We start from the raw sequence: 14,320 nt of genomic DNA, 5'->3' as shown, positions 1-14,320 counted from the left end.
CTATAGACCAAGCCTTGAGGACGTGCATAATGAGAGTGACGGGTGTGGTTCACAATGTAGCTTAGCTCGGTGCAATAAGGAATAGCTAACCACATAGACAAACCGTTAACGTCGTAGAAACGGACAGCAGAAGGCAATTAAACTAAAATCTTTAATAAGACAATCAACGGATTGCGCAGACATGCATAATTCATCCTTCCAAAACTTAACATCTCAAGTGGAATTCCCCGTTGGGATGATTCCAAGTTGAGACGAGACGAGTTTATTGCTAAGCAGGTTATTGAGAATAAGACGCGAGTTATGAAGCCAGCTTAACCCAACATTATCCTTTTTTATTATTTAATTTTTTTTTTACTGCGCACGGTACTCCGCAATTACCGACCAGTTACCGACATTTCACCACTCGATTTCCTCAATAGATGGATTTGTAGCATTTATGAGTAAATATTACGTAAAAAAAAAGCTGAGGACATGTGCCATCATCGAAGGGAAGTGAAACGAGGTCCGCGTGATCAGTCACGAAGATTATAAATAAATTCCTACATACATGCATCATATGAGAAGATGATGTGTAGATAAGATCTTCTCTTCCAATCCCATATCGTGTTCGACTTACGGCGAACCAGCGAATTAGAGAAGATTTAGTAGAATTATTATTAAATGAAAAACAAAAATAAATGGCTCCATACAAGTAGACTGTGTTGAGGATACTTTTTAAAAGATATGATTAAATGATTTCATTTTAAACTTTATTCTTAGAAATTGAGAAAGAATTAGAATTATGAAATTAATTTTGTATGTGCTGTTTAATTGTTACACCTCAAATAGCAAATGAGACTAAGACCAGAACAAAATATTGACAGCCATTAAGACACATGCTGCAGCAATGTACTGACTTTTCCTCTCACCAATTCGAGCACTTTTCCAGAACAACCCCAAAAAACTGTAACGAAAAAAACAAAACAAAACTTGTTAATGTGAAAATTCTGAATTGACATGTAAATTGACAAAACAGTCAACATCTTGATAATTTACGAGAACCTACATAAACATAAGTCCTTTAGGTACACAATTTTACTTCTCACCCTGTTTTGTTACGATCTAGTAGACTTGGAGTCAGTGATCGAATATACGCACATGTGCATATAAGAAGTAATGTGATCGTAAGAAGAGACTGGAAGTTGAACAAGGCTGACTACAAATAACAAGAAATATGAGGTAAGCAAGTAAGTTTTATATCATTAAAATAGAATACCATATTGTAGTATTTTAGCAATAGGTCTACACGCTTATTTCCTAGCCCTTTTATGTGAGATAGGCAAAATCAAGTTCAACAAATATTTATGAGATGAGATTAACAGACTCAAAAGTTTTGTTTTTTTGTTTTGTTGATCTTGTCAAAATTGGCCTGCTTCCTAGCGGCTGCTGTCGTTATTTATTGAAAATACATATACGGAAAAATCCAATATTAATTTATATTTTGTACCTACCTACTTTAGCTATGCATATTTTACATTATATTTTGACTTTCTTATTTTTTTCCCCATTTTAAAAATGAAGTTAGCCATACAAAAAAAGCAATATATTTTATTTATTTTATTTTATTAGTGTACTGTCAACAGCGTTGTATATATATATAGTCCGTCAAGTCTGTTTAATTCTCAATAGGTGTCACTACCCGTTAGTAAATAGAAAAAAGTACTCGTCTCCTCTCTCGTTTGTTCCAGTCTGGTTTGCTTTCTCAAACTTGAAAAGAAATCTACTATTTTTGAAAATACCTGATTTTCGAGGATTTAGATGTTTGTGCAAATCTGGTAGGAGTGCTGCTTAATTTAGAATTGAAAGTTGTCCACATATATTATTAGCCAATTGTTGAAACTTCAGTCGTAGCACGTTTTAATGTTCGTAGACGTTTGCACAACGTCTACATTATCAAATGGAGGAAAAACAAGACATTCTTGAAGAATTAACACTTCCAGGCAATGTTACTGCAAAAGATGTGGAATTTAAGGTAGTTTTTAACAAAAAGAAATATGATGTTATCTTCAATCTGGATTCCACAATTGCTCAGTTAAAGGAACATTTGCACACCATCATTGGTGAGAACTGAGAACTCAGTTATTTTTGAAATTACTCTTGTAGAAAAAATATTAAATAATGAAATGTAAATTTTTAAGGTGTACCAAAAGAAATGCAAAAACTCATGGTCAAAGGCCTTGCTCATGATGACAAATCCTTAAGAGATTCTGGAATTATTTCAGGATCGAAAGTTATGGTCATTGGGTCAACATTTGATGATGTTTTAGCTCTCTCTCATCAAACAGCAACAGTATTAATTTTCAATCTTATCAGATAACTTATTTATGAAAATTGTCTGAAATTAATTCTCTTTTGTCAGTGGATCCCTGAAGATAAATTGAAACCAGCAAGTGCTATTAAAGAACCATTGTGTCATCAGAAAATACATAAAAAAGTTTTGGACAAAGGACTACCTGAGGATGTTATGCCTGGTGTTAAGAATGCCAAAGTTTGTTGCATATCTACACACTTATTTGAAAAGTACTTCTTAAAGTTGTTTTGATTTTTCAGGAAGGATTACCACCTCATCCATTGAATGGGATGTGCAGCCGAGGCAAAGTAAGATTGACATTCAAGATGGAAAATGACCAAATCTGGATAGGTATATACAGACGTTTTTTGTTAATGGAATTTTCAAGAATTCTACAACTTATTTTACGCACAATTGTAGGAACAAAAGAAAGGACAGAGAAAATCAGCATGTCATCAATAAAAACCATTGTGAATGAGCCAATAGAAGGACATGAAGAATACCACATTATTGTAAGATTCTTGGCACATTTGCTCTCTTAATGATTCTTTGTTCTCTGTTTTTTTACCTCTTTTACATCTCTTTCATCAGGGAATTCAGCTTGGTCCTACTGAAGCTTCAAGATATTGGATCTATTGGATACCATGTCAATATGTGGATGCAATAAAAGAAACTATTTTAGGGAAGTGGCATTATTTTTGATTAAAAAATATGTTCAATTTCTGGAAATTGTCACTTGATTCAATACTATTTATAACTTTTTCTGCTAATATAAATTGATGAGTTGAGTATTTCTTAAATAACATTTCTAAATATGTATATTTGTACTCTATTTTATATTTGATTTTACTTTTAATCATATAAAATACCTCCAGGAAGAGTGAAAAAGACTGGGTCTACTTTTTGTTTAACGATGAAGATAAATGACTGATCGAGGACAAAGTATATCCGATAAATCAGTAAATTGGTTTAATTTACAATATTGTCTCTTTCGTGTTGTATGCAATATGCCTGCCTTTGTCGACATGCAAGACATACTGTAAAAGCAACCCATAATGAAAAAAACAAAAAAGGTTCAACGGAGTCTTTAAGTTAGATTTACAGATAATTACCTACCAAATTTTGAATTTCTTAGTACAGACGGTGTTCTGCCACTGAGAATGGTTCAGCTATTCAATTTAACATTGGGACAAAGGGATATCGGCAAAAATCTACGTAAAATGACTATTTGGCAATCGAAAGGCTCAGCATTCAGTTTTAAAAATGCATACCGGTACCAAGAGATTGGTTGTTTGGCAAGTTAGCAAGCTCAGAGTGGCAAAATAGATTGAAAGAAATAAGAATCACTGAAAATTTTAAATTGATTTAACTGTAAATTTGAGAGCAGAAGAATGCATCCATATGCAGAACAACTGCATATGGATTTTGGCGAATTTTGTTTCTGTTGAAAATCTTCGATGAATTGGCAGAGAGCGGAGCTAAACCGTCCCTTCATAATCTGAGGCCTGAATGTGAATGACGGAATTCCCTTCATGGACACCACCCCTATAATCTGTTGTTTTGCCAGTTTTCATTAGTAACTCTTGCTAGATGCAGTTTCAAAATCGTGCCGCGTTTTTTTTTCTTCCAATAATATGACATAAAACCAAACACTCGTGAATGTTCAAAATTTTATGACGATGATATAAATTTTTTAAAATTATACTTTATTTCCTATAATATTACCACAAAAATAAACCATTTAATTTTTCATCTTGGGTTTCCTGTTCTGTAACGCAAATCATTAGAAATAAATGTTAAGATTGTAGACTTGAAAACCATTTAATCATATTCGGAGCCAACAGCAATTGAGAGCCCGCCCTCAACTAGTACAAAAGTATTGTGATACCACCAGTTTGTGTCGATAAATACTGGCAAATAATAAATCAAAATAAACGTAATTAATTTTGAGAACTCGCAACAGAATGTCGTATTAATTCACATTATACCTATATCGCCCTGGAATGAGAAAACCAAGTAGGTTTTTGTTCATTTAGTATTGAATTTATTTAGTTATTCTTTTAAAAATGAAATACCTTTTCTGCTGTGAAGTTAAATGTGTGGCAAAATTCATTAAATTCACATTCAGGAGGAGGAACCAACTGCCACAATTTGTTTCCACTGATTTGAGCTTGCCATGACGGCCGAAGGACGTAATCAATCTTTAGCAGCAAACGTTTTAGAATTCAACTGTTTTAAAAGTTGGGAAAAAAAAAGGAAAAATCTCATGCGCATACATGCAATGTGGTGCCAGGTCCAGGGGAACCCATGAAAATCCAATCTAAAGATGAAGATTCTGAATCTGGCGGGATAAAGTCTGGTTTCGTATAGTATGTCCGCAACATCTTTCGAATATATGGGTTGCAATTGCTCCTGTATTTCGAACACAATTAATGCGTTAGTCATCAACAATACATTCGCTTTTCAGTTGATTTCTGTAAGCCTACCAACCAATGTACCACTGTCCTTCAGGTTGCACACTAATGTTCATATGGAGAGCTTCATGGAGTGATTGAAAGTTGGATTTAAATGGCAAAAACTGGCATTCCTCCTCCACACTTTGGTATGCTTCTAACCCGCTTTCATCGTACAGCCGAACTAAAAACTCGAAGCTAAAATTTTCTATGGCTGGCCAGTGCTCTAATATTTTAACAAATTTATATATTAATAAATCTTAATGTTTCAATCGCTTATTGTATTATAACAGGTTATCATAAAATATTCTAAAAAGTCCTATGGCTGCACGTAAATGTTGGGTAGCCTACATGAAAATGATTTAAAAAAAACTTACTTGCACCTCCTTTGATTATTAGTGGTTTTGAAGCGTAAGCAATCTCGGTGAACTCTGAAATAGTTGGATTATATAATATTTCTGGTCCAGTAATGTGTTCGCAGATAGCGCACTCGCCTTTGAACAATAAATGAATAAATGATTTTTCGTCGTCAGTTATACATTTAAATTTGCCAAATACTTACTGATTGGTCGTGAAACTTCCATCAGTATATAATTGTTTTTCAACAGGCATGATGTTTCGGTTAAATAAATCCATAATTGCTGCTGAATTTCAAAATTCAAAATAATTGCTACTGCAGCAACAACAAATGAATAAATAAATGTTTGCAGAATGATCCGCCAAGAGAAAGAAGCTGAAGCCGACATCATTTTTTCTTCAAAGACTTCTCTTAAATTTCGAGATACGAATTGTCCTGAATAAAATAGTTTGTAACTTATGGTCTTCATAATTTAATTATTATTATATATTTAATTAAGCCCAATTGTTACAAAAATAAAATAGGTAACAAATTTGACCGGAATAAGCGTCTTTCATTCCTCCATAAAAGTAAACCTTACGCAAACGTGAATAGAAAAAGGGTGTGTTTACAATTAATAGGGAAGATGCTTGGGAAAATGTATACGACGAATGTCAAAGATCCACCTTTCCTATTTCTTGATCGGAAACTTTTTGTGGAGTTCAACCACTACCAGCTCGTAGGGAATCTTAAAACAGTGATGTAAACAATCCACGGCAAAAGGCAAATTTACACTCGTTGTCACAGTACACACTAAACTATCACCAATTAATTAGCAACTACATCAAGCACTACACTACGCATTCACGTTAAATATGTACAGATAACAATGCAGATGGAACAAGCATATCTAACTCATCTAACTCCTTAACAAAAATTCTCAAAACTATTACGTATTTACGTACATTCAACAGCATTCAACAGCAACCTGCATTAGTAGACGAACATGCTGAAACTTTTCTTTTTTTGTGAATTTTTTGGCGTTGTCAATTTTCGTTCAGCATATACATGTAACGACGGGAAAGGAGATATTACGAGAAAAGCGAGAAAGTATTCAAATGAAACGTTAGAATTTTTCTTCCATAGCCTCTTTTGTCAAAACAAAGGAAATCGACTTTTATGCTGTCGATGACTTTGCCGACGGGAAGCGGCAGCGGCGCGGATGAGTCAAGTATGTTCATTTAGGCAAATTTAGGCCTCCTTATTACTTAATGGTAAGGGCCTGTGCGGTTGTGCCGTGTGCATTCGGGAAACTGAAAGAATCCGATTTTTATGAAGCTCTACCTCAGATTTCAACAGAAAAACTCGATGAGCATGCTGAAAGTAAAATTGCTATTTCCTATAAAGCAGGTTCAGTTATAGTGAACCAAAGACAAGTATAGCTACTGTTTGTGTGAACTGTACAATTTTTATTAAAATACGATCATAAAAAAATTCAATGTTCTATTTATTACATGTTTCTAATTAATCAGAGAGGAAATCCTCTATTGAAATCTATAAGAAATGTTCCATGGGAATATGGGGATATTGTTCCAGATTATGTTATGGGGCATACTTGCTGTGCATTGTTCTTAAGTCTGCGATATCACAATTTGAACCCTCAAGTAATGCTGTGAATAAATGTAATTCAGTGTTCGTTTATTAATTTCATATTTGAATTCCCACCAGTACATTCATGATCGTCTAAAGGACCTTGGAAAACAGTATGAGCTACGAATACTGCTAGTTCAAGTATGTCAAAAGGCCAAATGATTTGTGCTGTGTATACGTTAATTGATATTGAATACATTATTTTTTCTTTTAATAGGTGGACATCAAGGACCCCTATACACCTATAAAAGAACTGACAAAGATGTGTTTGTTAGCTGATTTAACACTTCTTCTCTCATGGAATGCTCAAGAAGCTGGGAAAATTATTGAAACCTACAAAGTGTTTGAGCACAAACCTCCTGATTTGATTATGGGAAAACAAGAGAACAATAGCACACTATCTGGGGTAATAATACTGTTTGCACCAATTTTATCATGACTTGATGACTTATGGTAGCTGTTTTATTGATTTTTTATAGATTGCAGATGCATTATCTTCCATCAAGTCAGTTAATCGCACGAATGCAATGACGTTGTTATCCAATTTTCAAACACTTGACAAAATTTACGAGGCAACTGAAGAAGATCTAAGTTTGAATCCCGGATTTGGACCCCAGAAAGCGAAACGCTTGTTTCGTGTACTCCACGACAAATTTGTTAAGTGATTATCAAGCTTTTCTTCATGCTGTAAGCGCTGTAAGTTAATGATCGACCTTCTTTAATCCACAATTACGTTGAAATTTACGTGGTAAACAGTAATATTAATAGTTAATATTCTATTGCAGGTTCCAACCACATTTAGATCTGGAATTGTAGGAATTGAGAGACGTTTGCAAGAAAAAGTGGAAAATAATTCTTCAAATATAAATATTGCATTTCAAGACATGCAAAATCTAATTGACATGGCTAAAGATATGGTTCAACTAGCAAATGTTATGTCCAATAAAATTAAAGTAAAGAATCATAATTTTTTTATTACTCGTGTTGCTTAATTTTTTTCTTTTTTAGGATCGCCAAGGAGATATAAGCGAAGACGAAACCGTAAAATTTAAATCCTATTTGTTGAGTCTTGGCATTGACGATCCAGTGACTAGAAATTCTTGCTCTTCAAATGATGTCTTTTACCATCAGCTAGCCAAAGAAATTGCATCCTTTTTGTTAAAAGCCATTTCTGTAAGCTGTCAAAGTGTCAGTAGTTGCATTGATGATCGTAGTTGATTCTAATGAGCTTTTTTATTCATTTGTATCGCAGGATACTGGGGGGCTCATGGCTATGAGTGACGCTTATTGCCGCGTAAATCGAGCTCGTGGGTTAGAACTTCTCTCTCCCGAAGATTTTTTTAAGGCGTGTAATTATATGGAAAAACTTAAGTTGCCTATAATTTGCCGGAAGTTTGACAGTGGAGTGTTAGTTCTTCAACTTCAATCCAAAACAGACTTCTTGCTTGAAAAAGAAGTGAGCAGGCTGGTAAGCTCATTCAATTTTATAATTCTTATGTACTTGATTTGGTCCTACTTAAAAAACCGTGTTAAGTGGCACCCAGTTTTTCTGCGCCCTGCGATCAATTTTAAGAGCTTATTAATGGGCTGATTGAATTGCCAAGTATCGTCAACTTCGCCTTTAAGTATCGTGTCGATATATATTTTTAATGATTTCACATTCTGAGGTCGACACTTTCAACACAATTGCTGTTTCTGATCTACTGGCTGTTGCACATGACATAATAGTTATTAAACCCACAGCCAAATTGAGATTGTCCATTATTTGATTAATACTACCACACTGTTTCTTTAATGTAATCCTAACATATTAAATTTATTATAGTTACAGGCTAGGGATAAACTCACAGCATTGGAGGTTTCACAGGAATTCCAAATATCTATTGTGTTGGCCCAAGAACGTCTTTACTTCATGGAAAGAAATGGATTGATTTGTAGAGATGATACTGTTAGAGGCCTTGTCTTTTATCCTAATCTCTTCTCAAGTTCTTCTTAATAAACATTGAAATATGTGTATATATCTAGTCGTACGCGTCTAATAATTAGTACCACCACCATGAGCGCTAGTTGTTCACAGCGAGAGAAAAAGTGGCACAGCTGTCGCGCAAACGGGTTCACAAGTGCAGCCGAACTAGAGTTGGGGAAGTTGGAAGAACTTGCAGCTAACCATGTGTGTTTTTATCTAGGCTAATAAATAAAACGTAAATTTAGTAAGTTAACTATTTACGTTTTTCTTAATTTTCTGTCTTCTAGCAAATGAAATGGGGAAAAAAATTCTCGTACTGAAGATGTGATAGAAAGGTTTAGACAATTGCCAAAAAAAAGTATAGTGATGGGCTAAAGATATCAATTGAGGAGTCCACGAAGAGGGAACGAATTCGTTCAGTGAAACGCACGGTATTTTTTTGTATTGCATTTATTTGTTTATTTTTTCACTAAACTGTTGCTGTTATAATGGTAGTTGGCTGCACTTGAAATAGACAGTGGGGCTAACGTAGTTATGTTTATGCATACACCAAATGAAAAAGTTTCCAGTTGCAGAACTCGTGCTTATGGAAATATAGGAAAAAAAATTAGTGAAACAACCAGCGTTTCGTTTGTGCAAATTGCAATTAAAAGCTCATGTTGCAGAATTTGAGGGTAGGCTATGATAGAATATATTAAGTGACATTATAATAATTTACAAAGTAAGTGTTTTTAGCTAACCGTTCAAGTGCTGTGGAAATTGAAGATGCTCAGTTATCAGATAAAGATTCATTTAGAGAAGCCAATCATCTTTCTGAAGAAGAAGACAAAATGAATTAAGGTACACTTCTCTTTTGATATAACAACATACAGATCTTTAAAAAATTTATATTTTGTAATCTCAGCTATAGAAAACTTCCATGTTGGTGGGAAAAACATTAATGACCTAAGTTTTGAAGCTAGTGAGGATTCTGATGATGCAGTAAAATTGACCAGACGAAAAAAAGTGACAGTGAACCCAAAAATAAACAAACAAACAAATCTTCTGGCACTAGTGTAACTGATGAAAATAACAGCGAAACTTTCACTAATTCTGTCTCCGGACCAAATTCAAAACCAAGTAGATTAATTAACATAGTTATTTAATTACGTGTCTTATACAACTGTGTCATACCATTATTTACAGCTGGTGGACATCAACCTCGCAAATCGAGATCCAAGAAATTAAAAAAAAAACCGCGTTTCTGTGCCCCCCCCCCTCCCCCCCCCAAAGGTTAAAAGGACTGCTGAAACTAAGAAAAAGCTACCAATAATTACCTACCAGCAATCCCCAGCTAAAGTCCTCGTTCACCCAATTGATGAAGAATGTGGTAAGAAGAGTGATTTACACATAATTGTTCCAAGCCTTAAACAATTTATTTACCATTAAAGACAGTGGAGATTCTGATGAAATATTAACGCGGTCTTAAGAAAACGGAGTATGCAACCCCAATCGGATTTAAGAAACTTTGGGAACGATGTTTACAGCACCGATGAGGAAAATAACGAGATGCTCGATCTTCCGATCACAACAAAGGCTACGATTCACAGAAGTGTAGGAAACGGTAACAAAATGTTGATATAGTTTGACTTATTTACTTATTAAGACTTAATATTTCTGTTTTCAGAAAATGAACGTGATACAATAGATAAAAAAACAAAGGGAACAAAAGGAAAACTACCATTTTTGTTTCCCCCAAGAAGAAAAAAAACGCTTCTGGAATGATCATCAAACCTAAACTGCCGTTCACGAATGAGGTCCTACTCAAAGAATGGAGCGATGAAAACGGTAATAACAATAAGTTTTAAAAATATTTTGACTTATTTTCTTATAAAAGCTTGTTTCTCCCTGCTTTCAGAAGATGGTGATGGTTGTAACAATGATGAAACAATTGTTAAAAATAGAAAAGTGTTCCTGAAAAAAACTGTACCTGGAAAAATTGAAAAATCACTTACCAGGAAATTGGCTTCCAATTCAACAACAAGCAAACAAGCCGATTTGGCAAAGATTCTGTGTCCTAAGGAAGTAATAGTCAGGATCGAAAGATTAAGATGGTGATGGTTGTAACAATGATGAAACAATTGTTAAAAATAGAAAAGTGTTCCTGAAAAAAACTATAACTGGAAAAATTGAAAAATCACTTACCAGGAAATTGGCTTCCAATTCAACAACAAGCAATCAAGCCGATTAGGCAAAGGTTCTGTGTCCTAAGGAAGTAATAGTCAGGATCGAAAGATTGTAAGAAAAATGCAGAACTACGGTACAAAATTGCCTTAAGAATTGGTGGTACCGCCAATAGTGTATTTTGAAAATGAACATTTCAAGCAGCATAACTCAGAACTCGGTTTTAAAACTTGAAAAGATGGTCATAAACTCGGCATTTATTAAAATGTTTTCATTGTTAAACGTGTTGAAAGGAAATAAATGTGCAAAGAATCATTTAAAAAACAGGTTTTGCGATTTCATAGAGGCTTTTAATGTAACTTCTGTCAACCTATCTCCTTTATTCTTAATTTTTTAGTTATAAGCACAGTAAGAACATATGAATAACTTATATTACAAAATAATAGGACCGCAAACAGGATTATGTTTCTAATTTAGAAAGAACTGACAACATTGTTGGTTTACCAAAAATACTGACAGAAATTTTTTTTAGTTTTTAACGTAGTAATTTGACAATTGAAACTTTTTTTAAATTGAGGTTTTATAAAAGAATAATTGTCAGTAATCTCATTTTTTTAGCAACAAATGTTTTACAGAATAGCAGTTAACTTGAATAACTAATATTTGTCTCTTAAGATTTTCCAAGGTAAGGCGATCACATTCAATTACCGCCTTCAAAATGATCGCCTTACGGATACTTCTCGTATTTTTTAAACACAGGAAAAAAGTTCAAGCAATTTTCTCAATTTTTGCGATCTTGTATGTCAATACTAGGTAATCACCCAACCGCGGTGAAAAAACACTTTCTTTATTTCCCTTCTTTTATTGCATTTTAGGAAAAAAAGCTGAGGCAATACGACAAGGTTTGGTAAAAGAAAATGTTGTAAATATCGGTGTTCGATCGGCCCTTTTGTCGCGTTGCGCTAAAAAAAAGGTTTTTCAAGTGTAGTATATAGAATTTTCACGCTTGCCGTTGGTTCTAGGGCTTGTCGGTCTTTTAAAAAAAGGTTCATTAGTAGAAAAAACAAATTTTTAGGGATAAAAAAAACTCGGTGTTCGATCGGCCCTTTTTTTCGCGTTGCCATAAAAAAGGTTTTCCAAGTGTAGTATATAGAATTTCCATGCTTGCCGTTGGTTCTAGGGCTCACCGGTCTTTTCAAAAAAGGTTCATTAGTAGAAAAAACAAATTTTTAGGGAATAAAAAAATCGGTGTTCGATCGGCCCTTTTGTCACGTTGCCATAAAAAAGGTTTTTCAAGTGTAGTATATAGAATTTTCACGCTTGCCGTTGGTTCTAGGGCTCGTCGGTCTTTTCAAAAAAGGTTCATTAGTAGAAAAAAAAATTTTAGTGATAAAAAAAATCGGTGTTCGATCGGCCCTTTTGTCGCGTTGCCTTAAAAAAGGTTTTTCAAGTGTAGTATATAGAATTTCCACGCTTGCAGTTGGTTCTAGGGCTCACCGGTCTTTTAGAAAAAGGGTCATTAGTAGAAAAAAAAAATTTTTAGGGATAAAAAAAAAATCGGTGTTCGATCGACCCTTTTGTCGCGTTGCCATAAAAAAGGTTTTTCAAGTGTAGTATATAGGATTTTCGCGCTTGCCGTTGGTTCTATAGTCCTCGTAGGTATTTTCCAAAAAGGTTCTATACTAGAGAAAAAAAAATTTTTAGGGATAAAAAAAAATCGGTGTTCGATCGGCCCTTTTGTCGCGTTGCCATAAAAAAGGTTTTTCAAGTGTAGTATATAGAATTTTCACGCTTGCCGTTGGTTCTAGGGCTCATCGGTCTTTCTCAAAAAGAGGTTCAGCAGAAGAAAAATTTTTTTTTTGGGGGGGGGGGGCAGCACGATTTCAAATTTCGTTTTCGATGGCTGAAATAATTCAGAAAAGGGTAAATCATAAAATTTCAACTACAAAAAACGGTTGCCAGCCCTCCTCCGGAGATTCCTAAAAAAAGAAAAAAAGTGTTGGTACTCCGCTGGGACCTTTTGTCAGCGACAAAAATCGGGTTCGACAGAACCATTTGTCGCGTTTGGTGAGACCAGGTTGGTAAAACACAAATATAGCAGTAGTGATAGCTTGTTTATCTTTTAATGCTACTGCTTCCACCCATCGTGAAAAATAACAGTTATCATGAGAATGTGTTTATTCCCTTGATTTTACGCGAAATTATCGGGTCTAAAAAGTCGTTCCCGATAGCTTGAAAATAGTGCTTTTGTGAACTCGTACGGATGTTTTTTAAGTTCACCTGGAATTGGCTGCACATATTTCACACGCTTTGCAATATTCGTGAATTTCTTTTCTCATGTTTGGCCAATAGTGATTATTTTTTTTCAAATATGTTCGTAAAAAGGAAAGATGACTATCCATCGGTTCTTCGTGCATATCTTTCAACACCAGGGGGCGGAACGCTAGGGGCACAACCGGCTGGTGGTTGATCTCGTTCTTTCTGCTTTTTATTGTCACCAACGAGTAACCTGAGCAACGGTCAAATCCGGGGAACTTTGGTCTAGCGTAAAGTCAGACTTTTTTTATATTCTCTTTTTTGTAGCTTAATAGCACGATCTGGCCATAATAGATTTTATCGTGGGAAATCTTCCCAGTCAGTAGATTCCCTACCTTACTTGAAGATTTCATCTACACGGCGATGCTACAGACATCTGGTGGTGACGCAAATCTGGTTGTTGCGTCATGGTTGGACATCAAATATTGCGTCATCACGGCGACGCTATAGACATCTGGTGGTGATTTGCGACTGACCAATCACAGCGCGTGTGTATTGTGACATGAATAAGCTCCTCCACAAATGTCCGTGACATGAATAAGCTCCTCCCCCAAAATGTTCATGACAGACACAGAATCCTCCCAGGCTCCCCCAAAAGCTTGTTCTTTTATTATACATGGATTCTCTCCGGTAGAGCACTCCTTTCGGAATTTCAAAAATATCCCTTCCTGAATTCAGCAATTCAAGCCATTGTTAAGTGGCGTGGTATGTAATAACTTCAAAGGGTCTGTCTTAAGTCGTCGTAAATAATGTTAAAAATGATCGATTGCATACACGATAGTCAGTGCTTCTTTTTCAGTCGTATGATATCTTGTTTCGCCTTGCTTCAATAAATTGCCTACTTGCGTAAGCAATGGGTTGCTTCTCCTCATTTTGTACCTGCGAAAGGACCGCCTCTATTCCGTAGTCACATGCTTCCGTAAATAGGAGGAATTTTCTTCAAAATTTGGTATGGCAAGTATGGGGGACGTTACTAATCGATTTCTTAAATTTACAAATGCTGTTTGGTCTTCTTCTGTCCAAACAAATTTCTTCTTTGCTATATCTTTGTGTGTTTTTAATGCGATTTTTTCTAACGGTTTTGCGATTGAACCAAAATTCGGAAC

At 34.9% G+C, this 14,320-nt stretch overlaps 4 protein-coding genes across 7 annotated transcripts; 3 read left to right on the top strand and 1 right to left on the bottom strand.

Annotated features, from left to right (window-relative positions):
* The first annotated feature begins 1,620 nt into the window (after positions 1 to 1,620).
* On the top strand, positions 1,621 to 3,148 carry LOC124196727 (ubiquitin domain-containing protein UBFD1-like). Of its 2 annotated transcripts, XM_046591906.1 has the most exons (7): positions 1,660 to 1,814; positions 1,885 to 2,099; positions 2,178 to 2,329; positions 2,399 to 2,527; positions 2,590 to 2,680; positions 2,750 to 2,841; positions 2,921 to 3,148. In XM_046591906.1, exons 2-7 carry the CDS (start codon positions 1,937 to 1,939, stop codon positions 3,029 to 3,031), a joined length of 738 nt encoding a protein of 245 aa, XP_046447862.1. In that variant the 5' UTR covers positions 1,660 to 1,814; positions 1,885 to 1,936; the 3' UTR covers positions 3,032 to 3,148. The 2 variants fall into 2 exon arrangements, with proteins under 2 accessions (XP_046447863.1, XP_046447862.1); XM_046591907.1 differs by having other exon boundaries at positions 1,621 to 2,099.
* Positions 3,149 to 4,134: 986 nt separating this feature from the next.
* LOC124196726 lies at positions 4,135 to 6,364 on the bottom strand. 3 transcript variants are annotated; one of them, XM_046591903.1, is made up of 8 exons: positions 6,085 to 6,364; positions 5,345 to 5,575; positions 5,160 to 5,276; positions 4,816 to 5,008; positions 4,606 to 4,741; positions 4,405 to 4,530; positions 4,318 to 4,327; positions 4,135 to 4,239 (listed from the first exon to the last, which is right to left on the bottom strand). In XM_046591903.1, exons 2-8 carry the CDS (start codon positions 5,529 to 5,531, stop codon positions 4,151 to 4,153), a joined length of 858 nt encoding a protein of 285 aa, XP_046447859.1. In that variant the 5' UTR covers positions 5,532 to 5,575; positions 6,085 to 6,364; the 3' UTR covers positions 4,135 to 4,150. The 3 variants fall into 3 exon arrangements, with proteins under 3 accessions (XP_046447859.1, XP_046447860.1, XP_046447861.1); XM_046591904.1 differs by lacking the exon at positions 6,085 to 6,364 and adding an exon at positions 5,752 to 6,044; XM_046591905.1 differs by lacking the exon at positions 6,085 to 6,364 and adding an exon at positions 5,806 to 6,044.
* Positions 6,365 to 6,390: 26 nt separating this feature from the next.
* On the top strand, positions 6,391 to 7,511 carry LOC124198370 (DNA excision repair protein ERCC-1-like). The gene is made up of 5 exons (XM_046594202.1): positions 6,391 to 6,555; positions 6,652 to 6,783; positions 6,848 to 6,910; positions 6,987 to 7,175; positions 7,249 to 7,511. Exons 1-5 carry the CDS (start codon positions 6,391 to 6,393, stop codon positions 7,432 to 7,434), a joined length of 735 nt encoding a protein of 244 aa, XP_046450158.1. The 3' UTR covers positions 7,435 to 7,511.
* A 10-nt stretch (positions 7,512 to 7,521) lies between these two features.
* Positions 7,522 to 8,789, top strand: LOC124197829 (vacuolar protein-sorting-associated protein 36-like; the record flags this gene model as incomplete). Its single annotated transcript, XM_046593374.1, has 4 exons — positions 7,522 to 7,722; positions 7,778 to 7,942; positions 8,022 to 8,237; positions 8,595 to 8,789. Coding segments are annotated over 4 exons (753 nt in total), but the record flags the coding sequence as incomplete, so codon positions are not given.
* Positions 8,790 to 14,320: the final 5,531 nt, after the last annotated feature.

Source organism: Daphnia pulex, chromosome 7 (genome assembly GCF_021134715.1).
Source record: "Daphnia pulex isolate KAP4 chromosome 7, ASM2113471v1".
In the NCBI taxonomy this organism is placed as follows: domain Eukaryota; kingdom Metazoa; phylum Arthropoda; class Branchiopoda; order Diplostraca; family Daphniidae; genus Daphnia; species Daphnia pulex.
The sequence above is the reverse complement of the archived record's forward strand: the minus strand, read 5'-3'. Positions and strand labels throughout refer to the sequence as shown.

Excerpts from the sequence above, each read along its gene's own strand:
- LOC124198370 (XM_046594202.1), top strand. The coding sequence starts at position 6,391 with ATGGTAAGGGCCTGTGCGGTTGTGCCGTGTGCATTCGGGAAACTGAAA. Across the intron at positions 6,911-6,986 it reads TACGAATACTGCTAGTTCAA|GTGGACATCAAGGACCCCTA; the intron begins GTATGTCAAAAG and ends TTCTTTTAATAG. Across the intron at positions 7,176-7,248 it reads ACAATAGCACACTATCTGGG|ATTGCAGATGCATTATCTTC; the intron begins GTAATAATACTG and ends GATTTTTTATAG.
- LOC124196726 (XM_046591903.1), bottom strand. The coding sequence starts at position 5,531 with ATGATGTCGGCTTCAGCTTCTTTCTCTTGGCGGATCATTCTGCAAACA. Across the intron at positions 5,277-5,344 it reads GGAAGTTTCACGACCAATCA|GCGAGTGCGCTATCTGCGAA; the intron begins GTAAGTATTTGG and ends TATTGTTCAAAG. Across the intron at positions 4,742-4,815 it reads GGACAGTGGTACATTGGTTG|GAGCAATTGCAACCCATATA; the intron begins GTAGGCTTACAG and ends TTCGAAATACAG.
- LOC124196727 (XM_046591907.1), top strand. The coding sequence starts at position 1,937 with ATGGAGGAAAAACAAGACATTCTTGAAGAATTAACACTTCCAGGCAAT. Across the intron at positions 2,100-2,177 it reads ACATTTGCACACCATCATTG|GTGTACCAAAAGAAATGCAA; the intron begins GTGAGAACTGAG and ends TAAATTTTTAAG. Across the intron at positions 2,842-2,920 it reads ATGAAGAATACCACATTATT|GGAATTCAGCTTGGTCCTAC; the intron begins GTAAGATTCTTG and ends CTCTTTCATCAG.